General features: G+C 41.3%; 1 protein-coding gene across 1 annotated transcript in view; it reads right to left on the bottom strand.

Annotated features, from left to right (window-relative positions):
• Positions 1–6040: 6040 nt before the first annotated feature.
• The window catches only part of SPTLC3 (serine palmitoyltransferase long chain base subunit 3), a 197127-nt gene continuing 185603 nt past the window's right edge, over positions 6041–17564 (bottom strand). Inside the window, exons 15-18 of the mRNA XM_042895331.1 lie at positions 11187–11322; positions 10171–10300; positions 7781–7833; positions 6041–7218 (exon numbers count right to left, since the gene is read on the bottom strand). Of these exons, the coding sequence (XP_042751265.1) occupies positions 7077–7218; positions 7781–7833; positions 10171–10300; positions 11187–11322 (461 nt within the window). The 3' untranslated portion in view covers positions 6041–7076. The remainder of the gene's footprint in view (positions 7219–7780; positions 7834–10170; positions 10301–11186; positions 11323–17564) is intronic.

Raw genomic sequence — 17564 nt, 5'->3', positions numbered from 1 at the left:
CAAGCAGTAATTCAGTGGGCTGGATCTTCAACTGCAACTCTGCTTATGTCTGTACAATAACTACCTGAGACTCTGGCCAGATGCCTTTTCCAGACCAAGAAGAAGATCACAGAATAAATATTATTCAACACTGGAAGGATGTTCATGTGACATTCAGACAAACAAAGAGAAGGACAGTGGGAGGCAGAATTTAAGAGGAACCAAGTAGCCAAGGATCTAAATGAAATGCTGACAACCCTTCCTAATCCTTACTGACCCTGTCTTCTCCGCCTCTCTTTTCCATTAAGCAGTCTCCTGAACAACAGTAAGCTGCACAGACAATCAACCAAAAAAGCAGAAGGCTTTTTTTTTTTTTTTTTTTTGCTGCTTCTGTTGTTATTCATTTATTTTTAAACTGAAAATTCTCATCTGTATCAGTGATGATGTTTTAATGAATCCATCAATCACTACGAACTCCAAACTAGAATCCTACATAAAAGAGATCTATTTGTAATACGTGCCCTAAGCCCATACCTAACAAAATTAGTTCTCAGACAATGCAGGCCTTTCATTGCTGTCTCCATGGAATCGTAGACAATTAAGCTGGACAGAGCATCGTCGGTCCTCAAATCCAATCCCCTACACCTAGCATCGCTCTATCCCTGAGTGTGTTACCTAATCCTCTGCTGACTGATTTTGACCCACCTTACAACTTCTCTTCCACTGGCAAGTTTTCATTGTGCTTTGCCTCAGCTAGCTCTTGATCACCCTCACAAGTCTCCTTATATCACAAGTTATATCACCCTCACAAGTTCCTTATATCAATGTTTTTCAGGGTCTTCTGAGTGCTATCTCCTCTTTCTTTAATTACTACAGGTCTTCCCAATATTGCCTTTTGCTTTTTCTTTACTCATTTGCCCTGCAGGTCTTATTTCAAGGGCAGGCCAGCAAAGGCTGCCCGTGACCTCTGCCACCACACTGGGATCCTCAGGGCCCATTCATAGCCATATCATAAACTTTTTAGCTGCTGCCATGTGCAGAAAATCCCCCAGGCTCCTATACCACAACTTGATTCTTTGCTTCTCTTTTTACAGCTAACAGATCTGTTACAATCTGCTTTCATTACCTTTGCACCATTTCTCTTAGGTTAATATTTGGCAATTCTCACTTTGTTACTCTGCTGAATTACTGCAGGATTGCTTTTCTCTGCTGCTCTGCCATTTGTCCTGTACCTATAGCATTTGAACTACTAGGCTGTAGGTACCTAGGCCTATTATGCATAATAGAGAAACAGAAGACTATCATGAGCTGTTAAGCAATAAAAATCCCTACAACATGATCTCTTGTGGTTCAAGATTTTAGTGAAATCCTGGATAGTCATTTGCAAAAAAGCTGACATGCAGGGTTTGGATTTAATGTCACATTTCCACTCAAACTGTGGCATTGTTTGAACACAACAGCTTTGGGATCCTGGCAAAAGAGTAAAACTGTCCAAGCTGTTCCACTCTGGTTTGAATTATCTCTCTTTTTATTTATTTATTTTCAGCTTTGAAGTCTGTGTACTTTAAAAATCAATGAACATCATATTAACAAGCAGACACTAATTACATTTTAACAAACTGGAAAGGCTTGGCTACAAATCTTTGTAAAGATAAATTCCCATTTTAAAAAGTTGCCTAGTCCAATTGACATCACTGGAGCAAGACAAAAGGATCTCTTTCCCAGAATTTTTTTCTATAATATATGAGTCCTCAGCATTGTACCATCGTGTACATCAAGTCTGGTAAGCAGAGTACTTGTGTCTTGTACAGGATTAATGGAGAAATGAAGAGATTGCTCAGGTAATGACAATACTTAGCTCTTTGACAGCTCTTCTCATCAATTCGTGTTTTACAAATAAACCAGGATCACTACCACAGTTTTACAGAGGAAAAAAAAGTGAGGCAAAGACCATTAATGTGTCTCATCTACAGTTACTTAGAAGGGTGGAGATAGAACCAAGTGGATTCTTTTAGACTGAGCATAGAGAGCTGTTCGGTACATTACATTGGTTGGCTGAGAAGAGGAACTCTTAACATTTGGGCACTGGAATATACAGTGGGAGACAGAGAGTTCGGATCCACATGTTCTGCAGATAGAGAAATGTCTAAAGTATGCGTATGTGGTCCACAAATTATATCATGTCTCTTCTGAGTGCTCTGGCTGCAGGCAGCTGCACCCTTAGTATTAACGGATTTTTCAGAAGTAACTCCCACATGGAAGTAAGATCCCCACCAATATGTACAACAGTTTCTGTACTGCACAGAGAGCCAAGGCATCACGAGGTTTGTGTGGTAACACGGGGAGAGTAGGACACATGGCATACTGGTGTCTGAGCAAGCTCCAGGAAACACACGGTGGAAGTTGCGCTTTTGTAACATTCCCATTGATTTCATCACTTCTGTGCTATTCCAGAACAGCTGCTGGAAGGGTCAGCAGATGAGAAACTCACTTCAGACAAGAGGCTACCACCTGCAGCACAGCAAAAGCCAGCCTGTGCCAACAGCCATTTACTGGGACTAGAGAGCATCATGCTGGAAGCCAGTAGGCTCAGCAGCCCACTTCGTGCTGTGCTCTCACCAGATAAAACAGACCTGCTGCTTGCTGTGCTGGGAGCAGAAATGGAGCTATGGTAGGTAAGGACTGCAGACATAATGAATGATGCTTAATGCTTTGCTGTAGCACGAGAGATCAGTTTGGTGCTCCAGAAACTGGAGGATACATACAGTTCTGGCCTACCCACAGGGTAACAGAGGCAGAGAATTTTCACAGAAAGTTCTTTGATGGACTTTGAGGGACTCAGTGGAATGGTACAAAAGCAAGCTTCTACTTGTCATGTCTGGCACTGTTGTTCCACAGTGACACATATCACATTTCTTCTGTTACTGCAAGTACTTGACTTACCTTCAAAGGTCCAGATTTCATGGCAACACCTTCTGGTTGAGCTTGTTTGTCAGAAAGATACTTATCTGCTGGAATAATCCACAGAGCATGTCCTTCTGTACTTGAAAAAAAAGAGATCCACCTGTAGCACTGGCACCTTAGCAAGGACGTCCAGTGAGGGCATCACAATCATCAAAGACTCTGTGCATGACTACTACTAGCATCACCTCTGAACAATTTTCAGCACCAATACTGTTCACTGCAGATGGTGGCTCAAGCATCACTGCAAACCTGGCTATCCCTGCAGCTCAAGCTGTTGAACTTGGGACTATTGATAGTAATTAATACTACTTGGTCTTTGTGCAGCATCTGGTAGGTGTGACTATCTATAAAACATAAGAGAATACTGTCAGTGACATCTGCTATAGACTCTGTCTATTCTGCCTTCTCACCATGAACAACTTGGAGTCACACATGGGCTATAGCATCTCTTTTTGCCTAGCTCAAAATCACCATTTGAGTATCAAAGATTTAAGTTTCCCTCGAACCTGATTTAAAAAAATGTAAAACTATTCCAATGCTCACAGAAAAAAAATTGTTTGCATACACTCAAATCTACCTCTCTATTACCTTTCCATTTGACAAATGTGTTGGATTTATCACTGCTCCCTTACTACGTCCTGTCAGTGTGTCAGAAGAGACGTGCTCAGCTCTTTGGTGACTGCTGAGCATCCGGTCTGATTCAGGCCCCATGCTCTCATTCTGTTGTTGCTGAATTCTTATTTTATGCGGTCAGTTGTGTGGTCACTTTGGGACTGTCCTGATGAGTCTGACTCTCCGTTTTACTAATGGACAGAGCAAGAGTCTCATTAGTTTGTGACTGGTCTGCAGCAAGCACAACCAATATTGGATGTGTGAGTAGATGAGAGAAACACTGTGATCTGAGCTCCTTAGAAAATAACTGGAGGCTGAAATGTTCAGTTACCAATATTGGGATGGCATCTGCCATTTCTCAGCCTGCAGTGTGGCTTCTTTAAAATTTGGTCCTAATCTGTGTTTAATTTGAAGAACAATTAAACTTTAAGCACAGATAAAAAGCGGATTAGCATATATTAGATGATCGCTATTGCATTTCTAAGGAAGCTAGAAAATATATATTCAAAGAAACACCTTTAGTGTAGGCTGTTTTTCCTACTTTGTTATTTTTCCCTATTTCAACAGGATAGGGAAATATGCAATTCCCATTCAAGCAAACACATTTTGGGAAAAAGAAGAAAAAGGGAAAGAAAATTCAAATCCTACCTTAAATAAATTGAATCCCATGTCATGGTCATCTGTGAAGAGCAGCAGCTGTGGAACAGTCTGGAGACATCAGCGTTCAGATCTCTCAGTAACAGACGCAGGCAGCTCACCTCACACTGACAGGTCCCTCTTTAGTTGCTACAGGTTTAAACTAACAGTACTGACTTCAAAGCAAGGTTTAACCTGATCTACACCTGTGTGAGTAGTAAGTCAAACCTACTCTTGGTTCAGCAGCTTGCGCAGGTCAGATGTACAGCTGAGAAACTTAGCAACAGCAGTAGGAAACTTTTATGTGAAAATGAATGATTAAGGTCTGCAGGAGCTGTGAGGACACCAGGAAAATGAGGCAGAGAGAGGCAATGCCTACAATCCAGTGATAACACGCTTCAGGTCCCATGCAGGTGCCTGCGTGCTTTCCCTGAGACCTGGAGGATGGAAACTTGCAGAAAAGAAAGAACAATGTAAAGAGGGAAGAACCACCTTGACAAATAAGATAAGCCCAGGAAATGTAGGCTTTCTGAAAGATGAGGTGGGATAAACGTACAGGGAAGAGCAAACAACTCAGCTGCTTTGTCAAACAGACAACTGGAGTCTTCCCCTAGCATGAAGGTCAATCAAGATTTTAGGTAAGATAACGAGATGCTGGAACTAACTGTAGTTTGCCAGCCAAAAGTTGGTGTGCACATACTTACATTTCTGCTGGGTTAAAATATGACGACTTGAGCAGTTTTTATTTATTGAAAACAGTTCTTCAAAACCCCCTAAAACAATTACAGAGAACTACGTCTCCCAAGAACATGCGCACTTGAAGATGGAGTATATTGCAGGAAATGTGATCCTTATGCTAGATGTGCTAATTCCCTAATAAATACTCCACCAGTTTCTTCTTAAGCTAGCTAAAATAGGGTCTTCCAAGTGGTGATCAGCTCTAAATCTACTAAAATTGATGTAAATCTGGAAAATCTTCACTGAAATTACACTGGTGGAACAACCAGTGCCAGACCATAACTCAGCCTCATGGGGAAAAATCTAAGAGTCTGGAGTTCCTGGGGGTTGTATTATTGCACCAGTGGGGCAGGGATTTCTCCCAGAACATTCCCCAAGCACAGGGATAGTCCGCCTGTACTTGCTCTAATGTGTAAGGGATGGAAGAAATCAGAAGAAAGCATACAATAAATCAACCAACAGTCTCTGAAAAATAGCTGTCCTGTCTCCTTAATATGAGAGAGTAATGTTCTGAGGGCAGGAGGAATTCAGCCTTAGACAGAAAACATTCCCCTATAGGGGGACAAAAAGTGATTATTCCGTAGCTTAATCAATCTCAGGCCTCTCTTTGAGGAAAAAAGCATGCTGCCTGCAACAGCACATATAATAATGCTTGCTGAAATATAAACTATGGCCAGACACCCCAAGATGGAAGGTCAGAAGTCAACTGAGGATCTGGCCGCAGATGTTCGGCAATGGAGATCAAAATGCAATATATCACGCTCAGTACTTTTCCTCGAGGAACAGGTTGTGAAAATTTCTCAGCCCATCTCCTTTGTAGTAGTGCACTCACCCTGCATGTAGCTAAGCTGCAAATCACAAATCACCAAGTTACTTAAAGACAAAGCCCACCTTTCCTAATTTCTCCATGTCCCATGTCCAAGGATATTTTAATATTTATACAGTGAATTTGCTCTTATCCACAAACACAGCTCCCTTGGACCTCTGCAGTGCTTTTCAAGTCTGGAGCGAAGAATCACATGACACCACTTAGTCCCGCCCCAGCCCTTGATAAATGTTTCCTAAAGCCAACATCTGATATCATGGAATGTGTTGTAATCAGTTCTTAAAGTTATAGCACCACTGGATTTTTATTAACTTGCATGACAACAACAACAAAAACCCAACAAAAAGTGGCCCCTCATAACCAATCAGCCTTGTTATATCCTGAAAGCAGCTTTAACAAGCAGAGAGTAATATAGTGTAATTGGTACTCCGCAATTTAATTGTACTGTTCTTAAATCTAATATTGCAGCTGCGGGTTAAGTTTACACCACAGCTTTCAAGAGAACATGAAAGTGTGGTACATCTGTGCAACAGAAACCTAAACATCTCTCATCTGATGTGTTTACAATGACATTTGATAGTGTGGAATGGTTTGGAGTTCATTCTTAAAGCTGCAGAACCACTTTTCAACACCACAGAAAAGGGAAAAAGCTACAATATCCCTCCAACTACCCAGCCCACACGAGGCCGATGGTTCTGCTGCTGAAGGCATTGCAGGGAAGCTGCAGACTGTAACATTTCCTCCAAGCATCTTTGAGCATTTGTCACTTGAGCAGTGGAAAGGAGAACAAGGACGTCTTCCTCTCAGATGACATAATCAATTATTGGAAAAATAAGCCACTCAAAAAGCCTGCAGCCTGACAAGCAAAACAATCCCTGGCATGCATAAACCAGACAAGAACATTTCAAGAAATGTTATTAAGTGGGTGACCTTAGTGCAGTTAGGAATGGCGGAGCTCTCAATTTAGCAGGTGGGAGAACTGCTCGTGGTATCCCGAACGTCACAATTCTGTATAACTAACAACTTGGGCATTATGTACTTGTTAGTGAATTTATTAAGCCCATAAGTAGTTCAGGAAACTTAGGAATGGGCCCATAAATGTCATCTGCAGTTTGTGAACTGCGAGTATCTGACTGTTTTGATCAAGCTTTTTACGGGAAAGTTAAATGGTTATTAAAATTATTTACTGCTGCTACATGAAAAGGGAGCAAGCCTGCTGAGAAGCTCTCGTCGTGCTAAGATGGGGAAGGCTGTAGGTCAAATACATTAGAATAAAAACATTTCTTTATTTCTAAGCCCCAACTTTTCTATAATATGAGGCTTACAGTATATTGAAGTGGCAGAGAAAGGGTCTGTGGAAGGGAGGAAACATTCCTCTTTCCCATAATCTGTTGTCAGAAATATCTGATGAGGTAACTGTTCTTGTTCTCAGCATTAGCCGTCTTCTAACTCTTTTTTTGTCCCTGGAAAAAGGCATGATAGGGCAAATTAGTTAAGAGGTCACTTTCTGCTCTGTAGCAATCCACAGCGATGTCTTGATTTATGCTCTTCAGCAGACAGAATTCAATTTCACTGATGAAGCTCAGTTATACTGCCATACTACACTGGATCCATTTGGTTTTTAACCTTTATTCTTTCAGTCAAAATTAGGACTATCTGAAGCCTCTTCATAAAAAGGGGCCATAACAAAAGCTGTATGCTAGCAACATGATCAATGGATGCATTCATTCTGCATAAAAAATACCATAAGAAGAACAGATCTCCTGGGAGGCAAATCTGTATCAATATTTCAGTCTCTTAAATACAGAAATTTGATACACTAAAACGCAAAAATCAAGCTTTCCCTCCTTTCAATTAACTGAGAAACAAAAATTGTCCTTAGAAGGAAAGAAATGCATTCATATTTGGTTTTTGGGTTTTCCCCCCTTTGTAGCATCATAATGTTCTCTTCATAGGCAGAAAACTTAATCTTCAAATTCAAACCGATTTTCTTCATACAGTTCAGGATGAGATGACTTGGAATACCGTGAATATTTCAGCTGTAGAAAATCACCCAATTCATCCAGAGCATTCAAAACCTGTGTAAGAACCATCACACTGTGTCAATTCTCTTGGGAAAAGATATGGAGTTTCATTATCTTCAACTTTACAGCAGAAGAACAAGGCCATAAAGCCATCACACAAAGTGTACAAAGGGCAAATGTTGCTTTCACGTTTCTCATAATGAATATTCAGCCACTGATGTACAACAGCATCCATGAGAATGCATGAGAAAGGACTCCTTCAGTAGATCATGGTGTATCAGTCAGAATGTGAGCACAGATTAAAAAGATGACATTCTAGAAGCATGGGGTCAAACAATAATCCAGGTAAAAAGTGATGATTGCTTTTGAAAAAGACACATGTAACATACAGATCCTGAAGACTGAAATGTATTTTCTTGGATGAGACTCAGAACAAAATGCTAATCAGAGTCCTTGTAAACACCCTGCAAGGTATTTCTAATGCGTTCCACTGTTTTCTTGTAGTATCACAGGCAGAATTAGTAATGCTTTAGGACTGTATTGCAATTTGCTGAGCTGTGCCCCCAGCTCTCAGCAGATTCAAAAAGTGCTACATCACAGAAAAGCAGCGAAACGTCTTGCAGCATCTTAACCACACTCAAGAAGTGCCAGACCTTTGGCAAAGAAAACAGCAAATTAGATTGTGAGCCTGTTTCTGTTAGGCCACTGAAATGTGTTCAAGAATAGAGAGAAATATTTCAGTAATGGCTCATGCAAAAAGATAGCTTCAAAATCATTAAGGAGGTTGTTATTGACAGCTTGCCCTTTAAGTGGATCTTTCCTTTTCATAGTTCCAGACTAAAATTCAAAGTAAGTTTTGCCAAAGGGAGGTGGAGGTTTTCATTGTGCTTGTTACCTGTTACTACACTGGATTTAGGAATGTTCACAAAGTATTTGCCCTAAGAAAACCTTTCAGCCTGCGTGTAATTAAACTCAGGGCATTTCCATTCCCCCACAATGTAAGGACATTTAAAGAATGCCACAAACAGTACAGAAATGACTTCAATTTCCAAGGTAAAACCACAGTACGTTCAAGAATGATAGCTGGGAAATGTTTCAGGCTGTCACTGGCACCAGGAAGCAGTGATGTGCAAGTAGGAGAAGCAAACATGCAGTGATAGCTTACAGATGTAAGCTTGATAGATGTAAGCTTGGGGTGGGTGGTGAGGAAGCAAAGGAAAGCAGCAACCTCAAGAGATTAATCTTCAGATCAACCTCCTTTATTTCTACCAGTTATGTAAGCCAAAATCTGTACAGCCAAAGAGTAAAAGGTGACAGCAATCAAGGCATGTACATAACGCGATTTTATGACATCATACCCCGCTAATAACTACTGCAACTTTAAGAGCAGCAGGGATTTTGCACTGCACACATGCAAAGCAGATTTCTCAGTGTTGTTCGAGTGAGGCCCACATTGGCACAGGAGCTGGTTAACCAGTCAGGGCTCCCACCTCTAGCCCATACGAATCTCAGGACGCAAACAGGAGTCAGGGGCTCTTTTCAGGCAGACACAGGTGTTTGCCTGCATGAAGAAGTGGCATCTTCTACTCAAATGCCTTCTATATTCCCGGGGTTAGTTTTATGGTTTGTTTTTCCTTTAAGCATCACACTTGTACAAAGAGAAGAAAATGAAATCTTGAAACGTACTGCTACCCTCAGCACTGCCTGCCTCTAAGTTGGTTTATTCTGAGAATGATGATTATATACGAAGCCAAGAAAAAAAGACCTTCAGCAAGAAGGGGAGATGAAAAATGTCAAAGAGCTTGGTTTTTTTTTTTTTAAACACATTTCTGACTGTGTTGGAATGGAAGTCTCAATGTATTCTTGATAGTCTTTCTGTTGTCAGAGAAAGTTACGGAGCAGAAGGGGCCAGACAGCACCAATTAAACCTCATTAGGTTTAAATCATTCTAAATACGGTTTACAGTTTCCACCTGTACCCCCAAGGCTGTCCCATGTACTACTGCAATTTGAGAAACAAGTAGAAATACAGAATGAACACAGGGGCATAGAAAAACTGATCTGCAATTATTGCACATCAGTTCAGGTTTCCTACTCTGATAGTTTTGACCTATCAGTTAACTTTTTTGTCTTGCTGTGTTTTTCATGTATGTCTTCATTAGTTGTGACAGATTTGGCCACTACTGGAAATAGAAGAACATAGTAAGTTAACTGTCTCATAATCTGTATTTTAAAATAAAATATATAAGGCTACAATGCCTTTAAAGATCAAGTGATAAGACTAGAAGAACAAACGTAAAAATGAATTACTGAGATACAAAGTAACAGAGACACAGCTCCTCCCAACCCCCTTGGCATCTGAAATTAATTTCAGCAGGACATCTGTGCTTACCGTGTCTAACATCTCCCGTGTATGTGCAGCTGACACACAAAACCGAGCCCTGGACTCTGTGATAGGAGTAGCTGGAAACCCAACCACAACAACCCCGATATTTTTTTCTAACATGCGTCTTGCAAAAGCCCTACAGAGGGAGAAAGAAAAAAAACAGAAGTAAATTACCTCTAATAAACTGACCACAAAGAGAAAACATTCAAGTGTAATAAAACAATGGGTAAAATCTTGACTTCAATTGAAGTGGATGGTAACATTCTCACTGAATTCCATAAAAGCCAGAATCTTACCAGTAGGACCAAATTGTTTGCTGTTTAACAGCTCACAAAACCAAGTGAGTATCAAATACTAGTGGTACGACAGCAGAGGAAGTATTGTAGAGTAGAACCGAGTCATTCATGTCAATCAAAGGCGTTGAGTGCAAATCAAAGTGTATGGGCCTTTGCAGACCTCAAGCACTGAAGAAGTCAGGCCTTTGGAAGGTCTTGGAGCTTGTTTCCAGCTCATCAACAGGAATCAAACAAACTGTGTGATGGTTTAGTTGCTCCTACAAGCATTCTGCTTGTTTGGGAGCATTTTGCGAGGCTTGTACTACACCTAGAGCACACAACCACTCTAGGTAACCTGCAAAATCTCCCTGTGTGCTGACCACTATATTTGTTATGTCTGTGTCACAGCATAAGTGCTGCTCGATGGGTACTGAATGGGTACTGAATGTTTATCTTCTCTGTGCAAAGACTGTTCGAATATCAGATGGGGATAAACAGAATCCATCAAAACTAACTCATACATCAAAGGCTATTTATCCCTTTCAAGGATTGCTAGTTAAAAAATCCAATTTCTAAATGTTATCAGGAATGTTATTCCATGAAATCACCTAACAGATGCTGCTTCTATGAAACATCTACCAAAAACAACTATATTTTTCTCTATATATCAACTATATATAGCTTATACCAAGTAACCTTCAAAGTGGAAGATGTTGGTTTTGCTTATCAGATGTTTTCAGTACTTACCCTATCTTACCAGGCATATAAAGGAGTAATGGGACCACAGGAGAATCATCATTGCCATAGATGATGAAGCCCATTTCGTGCAGTCTTCTTCTGAAGTATCTCGTGTTTTTCCCTAGCTGGCGCACTCTCTGGAGCCCTGAAACGTGTCAGTTGGGAAAACAGTCAGTGCAAAGGTAATGGGCTGGAAACAGCTGTAGGTAACAATTCAGAAAGTTCAATTGAGATATACACATCGCCGCTTCATTTAGAATAAAAGCATGGAATGAGCAAAATGCAGATATATGGACTGTTATGGCATTGTAGGACAGACAGCTGATATTTCTGTGCTTTCAAGGTGCCTTCCCACTGGCAGAAGCTGTCTTGCTTCTTATCTTCTGGGGATATAGACGTGAACAATTCGCTTTACAGTACTGCAATAAGTAAAGTCTGCTGAACAACACACACAGAGAAGCAGGTATGAGTCATTACAGACACAGGGCATCATAGATGGGGTACATTCTCAACACAATTCACAGTAAGGAGAACAGATCTCAATACATCAATACATTAATGTATTTTCTCACTGAAGGCATTCTACAAGACTGCTCATATCTTAGGCAGCTATCTTACTCAGCCTATGGTAAGCTTAAAGACAACTCGCTCTCACCTTCTTTTGCAAAGTAAATGAGGAATGCTCAGATGGAAAATGTGGTGATCCCATGAGATGCTTCCCTATTCTTTCCAGAGATCCCAGAGGCCCAACCTGACAATTCCTTCCATACATTTTGTCACTTGCATCAAACAATTCACACCCTCTCATTCACAGGACAATGCTCAGCTACATGCAAGCATTCAGAGTAAGCAAGTTACGGAATTATATGCAGTTGTGACCATACACGTTACTGCAGTAAGGACAACTGTTAACTGATGAGAAGCTTTAGTTCTGTGGCATGAAGTCTGATTTTATAAGGAATTCTAATTGATCCAAAATATGTTGTCTTAAATCCTGTCTTGCCTAGTCCTTGATACTTCTTTGAACTACTGTATTCACTTCAGTAATGTCCTGTAGCATGTACCATAGGTCCTGCTGCAGACACTATGCAGACTTGCCCTGGTTTCAGGGGATTTGAGCCACTGCTGTGCTGTGCTCCAGCACACTGCAGGACTGTAGTTTTTCAAACATTTCAGACACAAATTTTGGTTCCTACATTATCCTCATTCAGCCACTAATCCACAGATATTTCCCCCAGCAGAACAGACAGAAGACTTGAAAACAATTATTTTAAATGTAAAAAAAAGAAAGAAAGAAGGCCAAAAACAGCAGAGAAAGTCCGCTAGAAAAGTCAGCTCAGCTTTCTTTTGCAGTGTCACCAAGAAAGCAAACTGCCAAGCACAGTTGCCTCCCTACCCACTGCATGCAAAAGAGAAGAGCCACACTCATCATTAATGCAGGCAGGGGCCTATAGAGAATGCCCTTTCCCCACTCTACCCACATTATATTTCATCAGCAAGCTGATCCATGCGCTGCATTTCTAATGCTGTACGGTGCTGACAGGGATGGTGCCCCCAAACCCATTCCCACACGGCTGCTGCTTCCCGCTGCCTCCCCAGCACCGGCCCTGGGCTCTCACAGTCACACAATGAATCTAGCCAGGTCCTCCACCTGCCGCTCCCGGCCAGGAAGAAAACTGCCACAGCACTGTCATGCAGACGAATTCTCCAACCACTGGCACTGTGCAGGCACTGTGCAGGCACTCGTGCTCACAACAGAGGATGTGCTAGAAACATGTAGTAAGAATGGGACTTAGTTAGACAACATCTCAGCTACATTATCTTCTGTTTCTCTTGTTCACTAGCCCATACTTCCAGTATTGCTTAGATCACCTCACCATGCACAAGCACCGAAGTCCCCAGTACAATTCATTCTCTCTTTTTCCATTTGCTTTTACACTGCCTTTGCACAAGTGGTTCTTATTTTCACTTTCCATTTACTTTTTCATTTTACTTTCCTTTTCGTTCCCTTCATTCTCCACTTGCAGCTTTCTGCTGCCACCATTTCCCAACCGAGTGCCTGGTTCCTGATGTCCCATCTTGCTCCTTGTAACTCAGGCACTTCCACCTGCTGCACACCACCTTTGACACACTTGTCCTCCAACCATATTCTGCTGCAGGTGCTGACCTGCTGTGTCTTTTCTTCCTGTCCCCTCCTGGCTGAAGTGGGGATCACCATACCCACATAAACCTCTTCTCCACTAATCATTTCCGAGCGCGCGTAGGTCTGAACAAGATCTACTCCTTCATCTGTTCTGTATCTTCCCGAGTGAAGGCTCTGTCAATGTTCTGGCTGGAAAATTTATAGGGAAAGTGGGACTTGCCGAACAAACTAGGAGATCTCATAAAACCAGTGAATATGTAACTTTATGCATGAACTGCCCACGCAGACAACCTGTTAGTTACAGTTTCGGCCATTCAGCTTAAAGCATTCGGTGGAAGAGATCTGCTGGGTTAGAGAAGGCCACAAATAGTTTAACCATCTCTCTAATGCTGCTAAAACAAAAACAGCTGTGCCAGAGAAAAGAAAACAAATGAAACACAAAAGCATCCTACTACAAAGCTTTCCAGTCACTAATAAAAACAATAGTCTGTGGTATTTCCAAAAATATTTCTGGTGTAGTAGATCTTAAAGACCAGGAGGAAATAGTGGGGAGGAGTGATGGAGGCAGGGGAGGTGGCAAAGGAAAGGGGCTGAAAGAAGAACTTCAGGACAGTGTGGCTGGAGTCTGACGACAGAACCTTTTAATTAAGACTTCATTAATGTCTCCTGTATGCCCACTTTACAAGGAGGTGGGTGGGGAAGTGAGCTGAACGGGGGGCTCACAGCCACTGCTGCTTCTTGCTGTCTTAGCCGCCCCTAAGCTAGTTTCCAAATGCTCAGCATTTGAAACTACTAGATTTTCGATTAGGGAAAGTTTTCATAAATACAGATGTTCTTGGCGGATGCAGCTTAATACTTGCTGCCTTCTCCTCTCTATTCAGCTGTTTACCACAAAGCTGGAAACAAAGTGTCAGCCACGCAAGATTCCAGGCCCTTCAGTATTTATCAAACCATATGCGCACGGCATAGGAGTTGATCGTTTCATTTCTCTTTCTTTTAAATACCAAGAACTTCAACTCCAAAGCAAAAGAAACAGGGCCCTAAGTGCCAAACACCTCCTTTTGCAATTCTACCCTGCTAAATCCATGTCCTCGAACAGCTGGTGATGGGACGGGTATCCTTTTGAAAATCCCCACGGAACTCATTTGAAGAAAGCCAACGCCGATGCAAAAGAGCCACTTCAGTGTTTTAGAAACATCTCAAAATAGTAATGTCACTTGCAGAGATGCATTAAAGAGCCTAATAAAAGATCAGAGCATTCGCATATATCTGGAGGGGAAAAAAAGCACATTAGGAGACGATTGCTACAAACACTGGTGGGTGGCTGGCTGGGAGGAACCTACTTCTTTACCAAGTGTCAACACTTTCCTTTCTCATGTCAAGTTTTGTGGTCCAAGACCACATACACACAGCATATAAACAACCATCTTACGCGCTGTACTGATAAGAGCAATAAAACCCTTAAGGTTTTCAACTGTATTTCAGTGCTTTTTCTTGTCCTATATGGGACCCTCCAAAGTCAGATAGTGGAGGCAGATCAGAGCAAAATGTTTATTTTGGTCTCATTGGCTCCATTTTCCCCCTACACTGCAGATTAAATCAGCATAGAAGTGATGGAATTCAGTTTAGAATTAGATCTTAGACCAAATCTCACTGTGGTATGTTTAATCACAGGCACTTTATTTAAGAACTATTTTCTTTGATTCTTGAGGCTGTCATCTTGCATCTTTTAGTCTTGCTAACCACCTCTTTTTACGAGCAAAAATCTGCAGAGTCAGAACTAAAAGGATACAACTGCATCTATTTGAGGGCAAGAATTTGCCTGTACAGCACTAACTACAGGATCAGAGCCTCAGCAAATATATTTGTTCAGAACTTCCTAGTTTTCAAAATTCTTGAGGATTTACAGCCTCCACAGCCTATGCAAATAGCCTACAGCATAGCTTGGAGGATACTCAGGTCGTTACACTCCCTAAAACAAGTGAACCACAACACAGCACATGTTCAAAGAGAACAGAAAGCCTGGACAAAGGAAAACCAACCCTCTGCTAATTGAAATGAAGCCCACTAATGCTCCCCAGTTTGCAGCTATGGTTAAGAACGACCTTATTAAGAGCTGCACATGTTCTTTTTAGCTGAATTGAAAAGGGACACAAAGAGGGAAAACTGAAGGATAAAGGATTCTTAAGCTTCACAAGTTGTCTTCATATTGCCTGGAACTTACAGTGATACACAGGTTACTGGCATTGTACTGAAGTACTGATTATTTACTTGTACAGTACACCTACTGCTGGTACCTTCAGAGATTACACTTGTTACACTGCTTTAAAATATTTATGTCAAGATTCTAAAGTGTTGAAGATTATAGGAAAAATGGTTTATCTGACATGCATTATTGCACATTGCCAGTTTTAGCTCATTAATCTCTGTAGTCTTTTCAAAGGCATTACAGCTCACAATTAATATGGTTTAGTTTAGGATAAAAACCAACAAAAACTAACAAAAACTAAGAGAAGGCAAGAGAGAAAGCAATGATAAAAGACAGGTGGCCTGCTCATGATTTCTTTGAAGCAACACACTTGTTAAGAGACACGTGGAGCAGAGGAAGCAAGGGACGCTCAGTGGCATGCTGGACTACACTACAGACCTGCCTGCAGTGAGGAGCAGCTCTGCACTCTGACAGCAGGAAGGCATCCTGCCTGCGGGCCTGATTGCAGATGGGTGTTACCTGGCACAGCTCCACACACTTCAGCAGAGCTGCGCTACTTACACCAGCTGGGGACCTTATCCTGGCAGCAGAAGAGGTAGTAAAACTATCAGCTCCTTGAAACAAAAGCTTGCTTTCCTCTTCCAGAGATGTCTGCTTTTTCCTCCTGCAAGGTTTTAATAATGAGAAGCTGGCTGCGTTCAGTTCTTGCACAAACACGCTGTCTTTGAACTCTTCCTGTAGGCTTCCAACCTTGGAAATTTTGACTCAGTATATTGAAAACAGGAATAAGCGACCTGTAACCTTTCCTATCCAGATCTCAGGTGTATTTTAATTGAAGGAAAGCTATTTTTTCCTGAAATAAGATAATAATAAGATAATAATAAGATAAAAATAAGATATTTTTTTTTCCTGAAAGAAGATAATCCCACATTGCACTCTTCTTTGGCATGTGTAGACTCTTCAGAATACAAATTCACCTGCTTTAATCTCCTCCAGCTGCTGGTTCATTGGATAGATGAATTAGTCACACAATCAAACTTTTACATACCACTGTCAGTGTGTCTCTTCACTCTGCGTTCTTTGCGTGCAGAACTCAACTCCCTGCCATTCTTGACTAACTAGATAGTAAGGAAGCAAACTTGCAAAGGCTGGAAGAAAAAAAAAAAAAAGAAAAAAAAAAAAGGAAAACAATAGCTCTTCCTCACTAAACTGTTGCAGATGGACAGATTTTTTTTTCCTCTCGTTCCATTATAAGAGTAAGACACATGTACCTCCACATGCATTAAATCACCAATAGAACACTATAAAACTGGGGTGCCTAAAGGAAATATGTTCTCAGACAAAAAAATCTTTATAAAAAGTAACTTTGCTATGAATTGGAGAGAAGTGAGGACATTTTCTCCTCAAATCTAAAGCCAACCATAAACCTAGCAATTTCAACTTAACTCAACTGCTAAATAAGCCTTTAAGGACTTACTTAGTTGATCCAATTTTAACTGTGAACTGCCGCAAAACACTTTCCAGAGCAGACTACAGGAAGAAAAAGAGGCAACGTCAGTTGAAGCAGACAGAGGAGAGATTGTACAAATACTATCATTTTTACCTTATTTCTCAAATGAGTCGATTACACCTACCAGCTTCTTATCAACATTCAGATATGTAAAGCCAGCATTCAGTGTCCCCCACAACAACAGGGACAGAGCAGCCAGCCTTGTCTGAGCCTGATTTACTCCCAGCACAGGTGATTAATCTCAAAGCACATCAGCCTCTCAGCTAAAAGCCAGCCAGTGCTCCATGTGCCCCCTCTGTATCACACTAGGTGTTTCTGAAATACCAATGGCCTAAATGCAGTTAGAAAGGCACTTCTCTCCTTCATGCTCCTCTGCTGAAAGCAGTGCTGGACTATTTGGGCAAGCAGCACCTGGAATGGAGGAAGGCTCCTTGTGCTCAGTCTCAGCAACAAAGATACCCCTAAAAGACAGCTGTGTCCCGCTGTCCCTTTAAGAGCATGGCTTTCTCTGCTGGGGGCAGGCTG

Source organism: Lagopus leucura, unplaced genomic scaffold (genome assembly GCF_019238085.1).
Source record: "Lagopus leucura isolate 7727_CA_CO unplaced genomic scaffold, USGS_WTPT01 Super-Scaffold_73, whole genome shotgun sequence".
NCBI classification, from domain to species: domain Eukaryota; kingdom Metazoa; phylum Chordata; class Aves; order Galliformes; family Phasianidae; genus Lagopus; species Lagopus leucura.
This window is presented reverse-complemented; position numbering and strand designations above follow the sequence as displayed.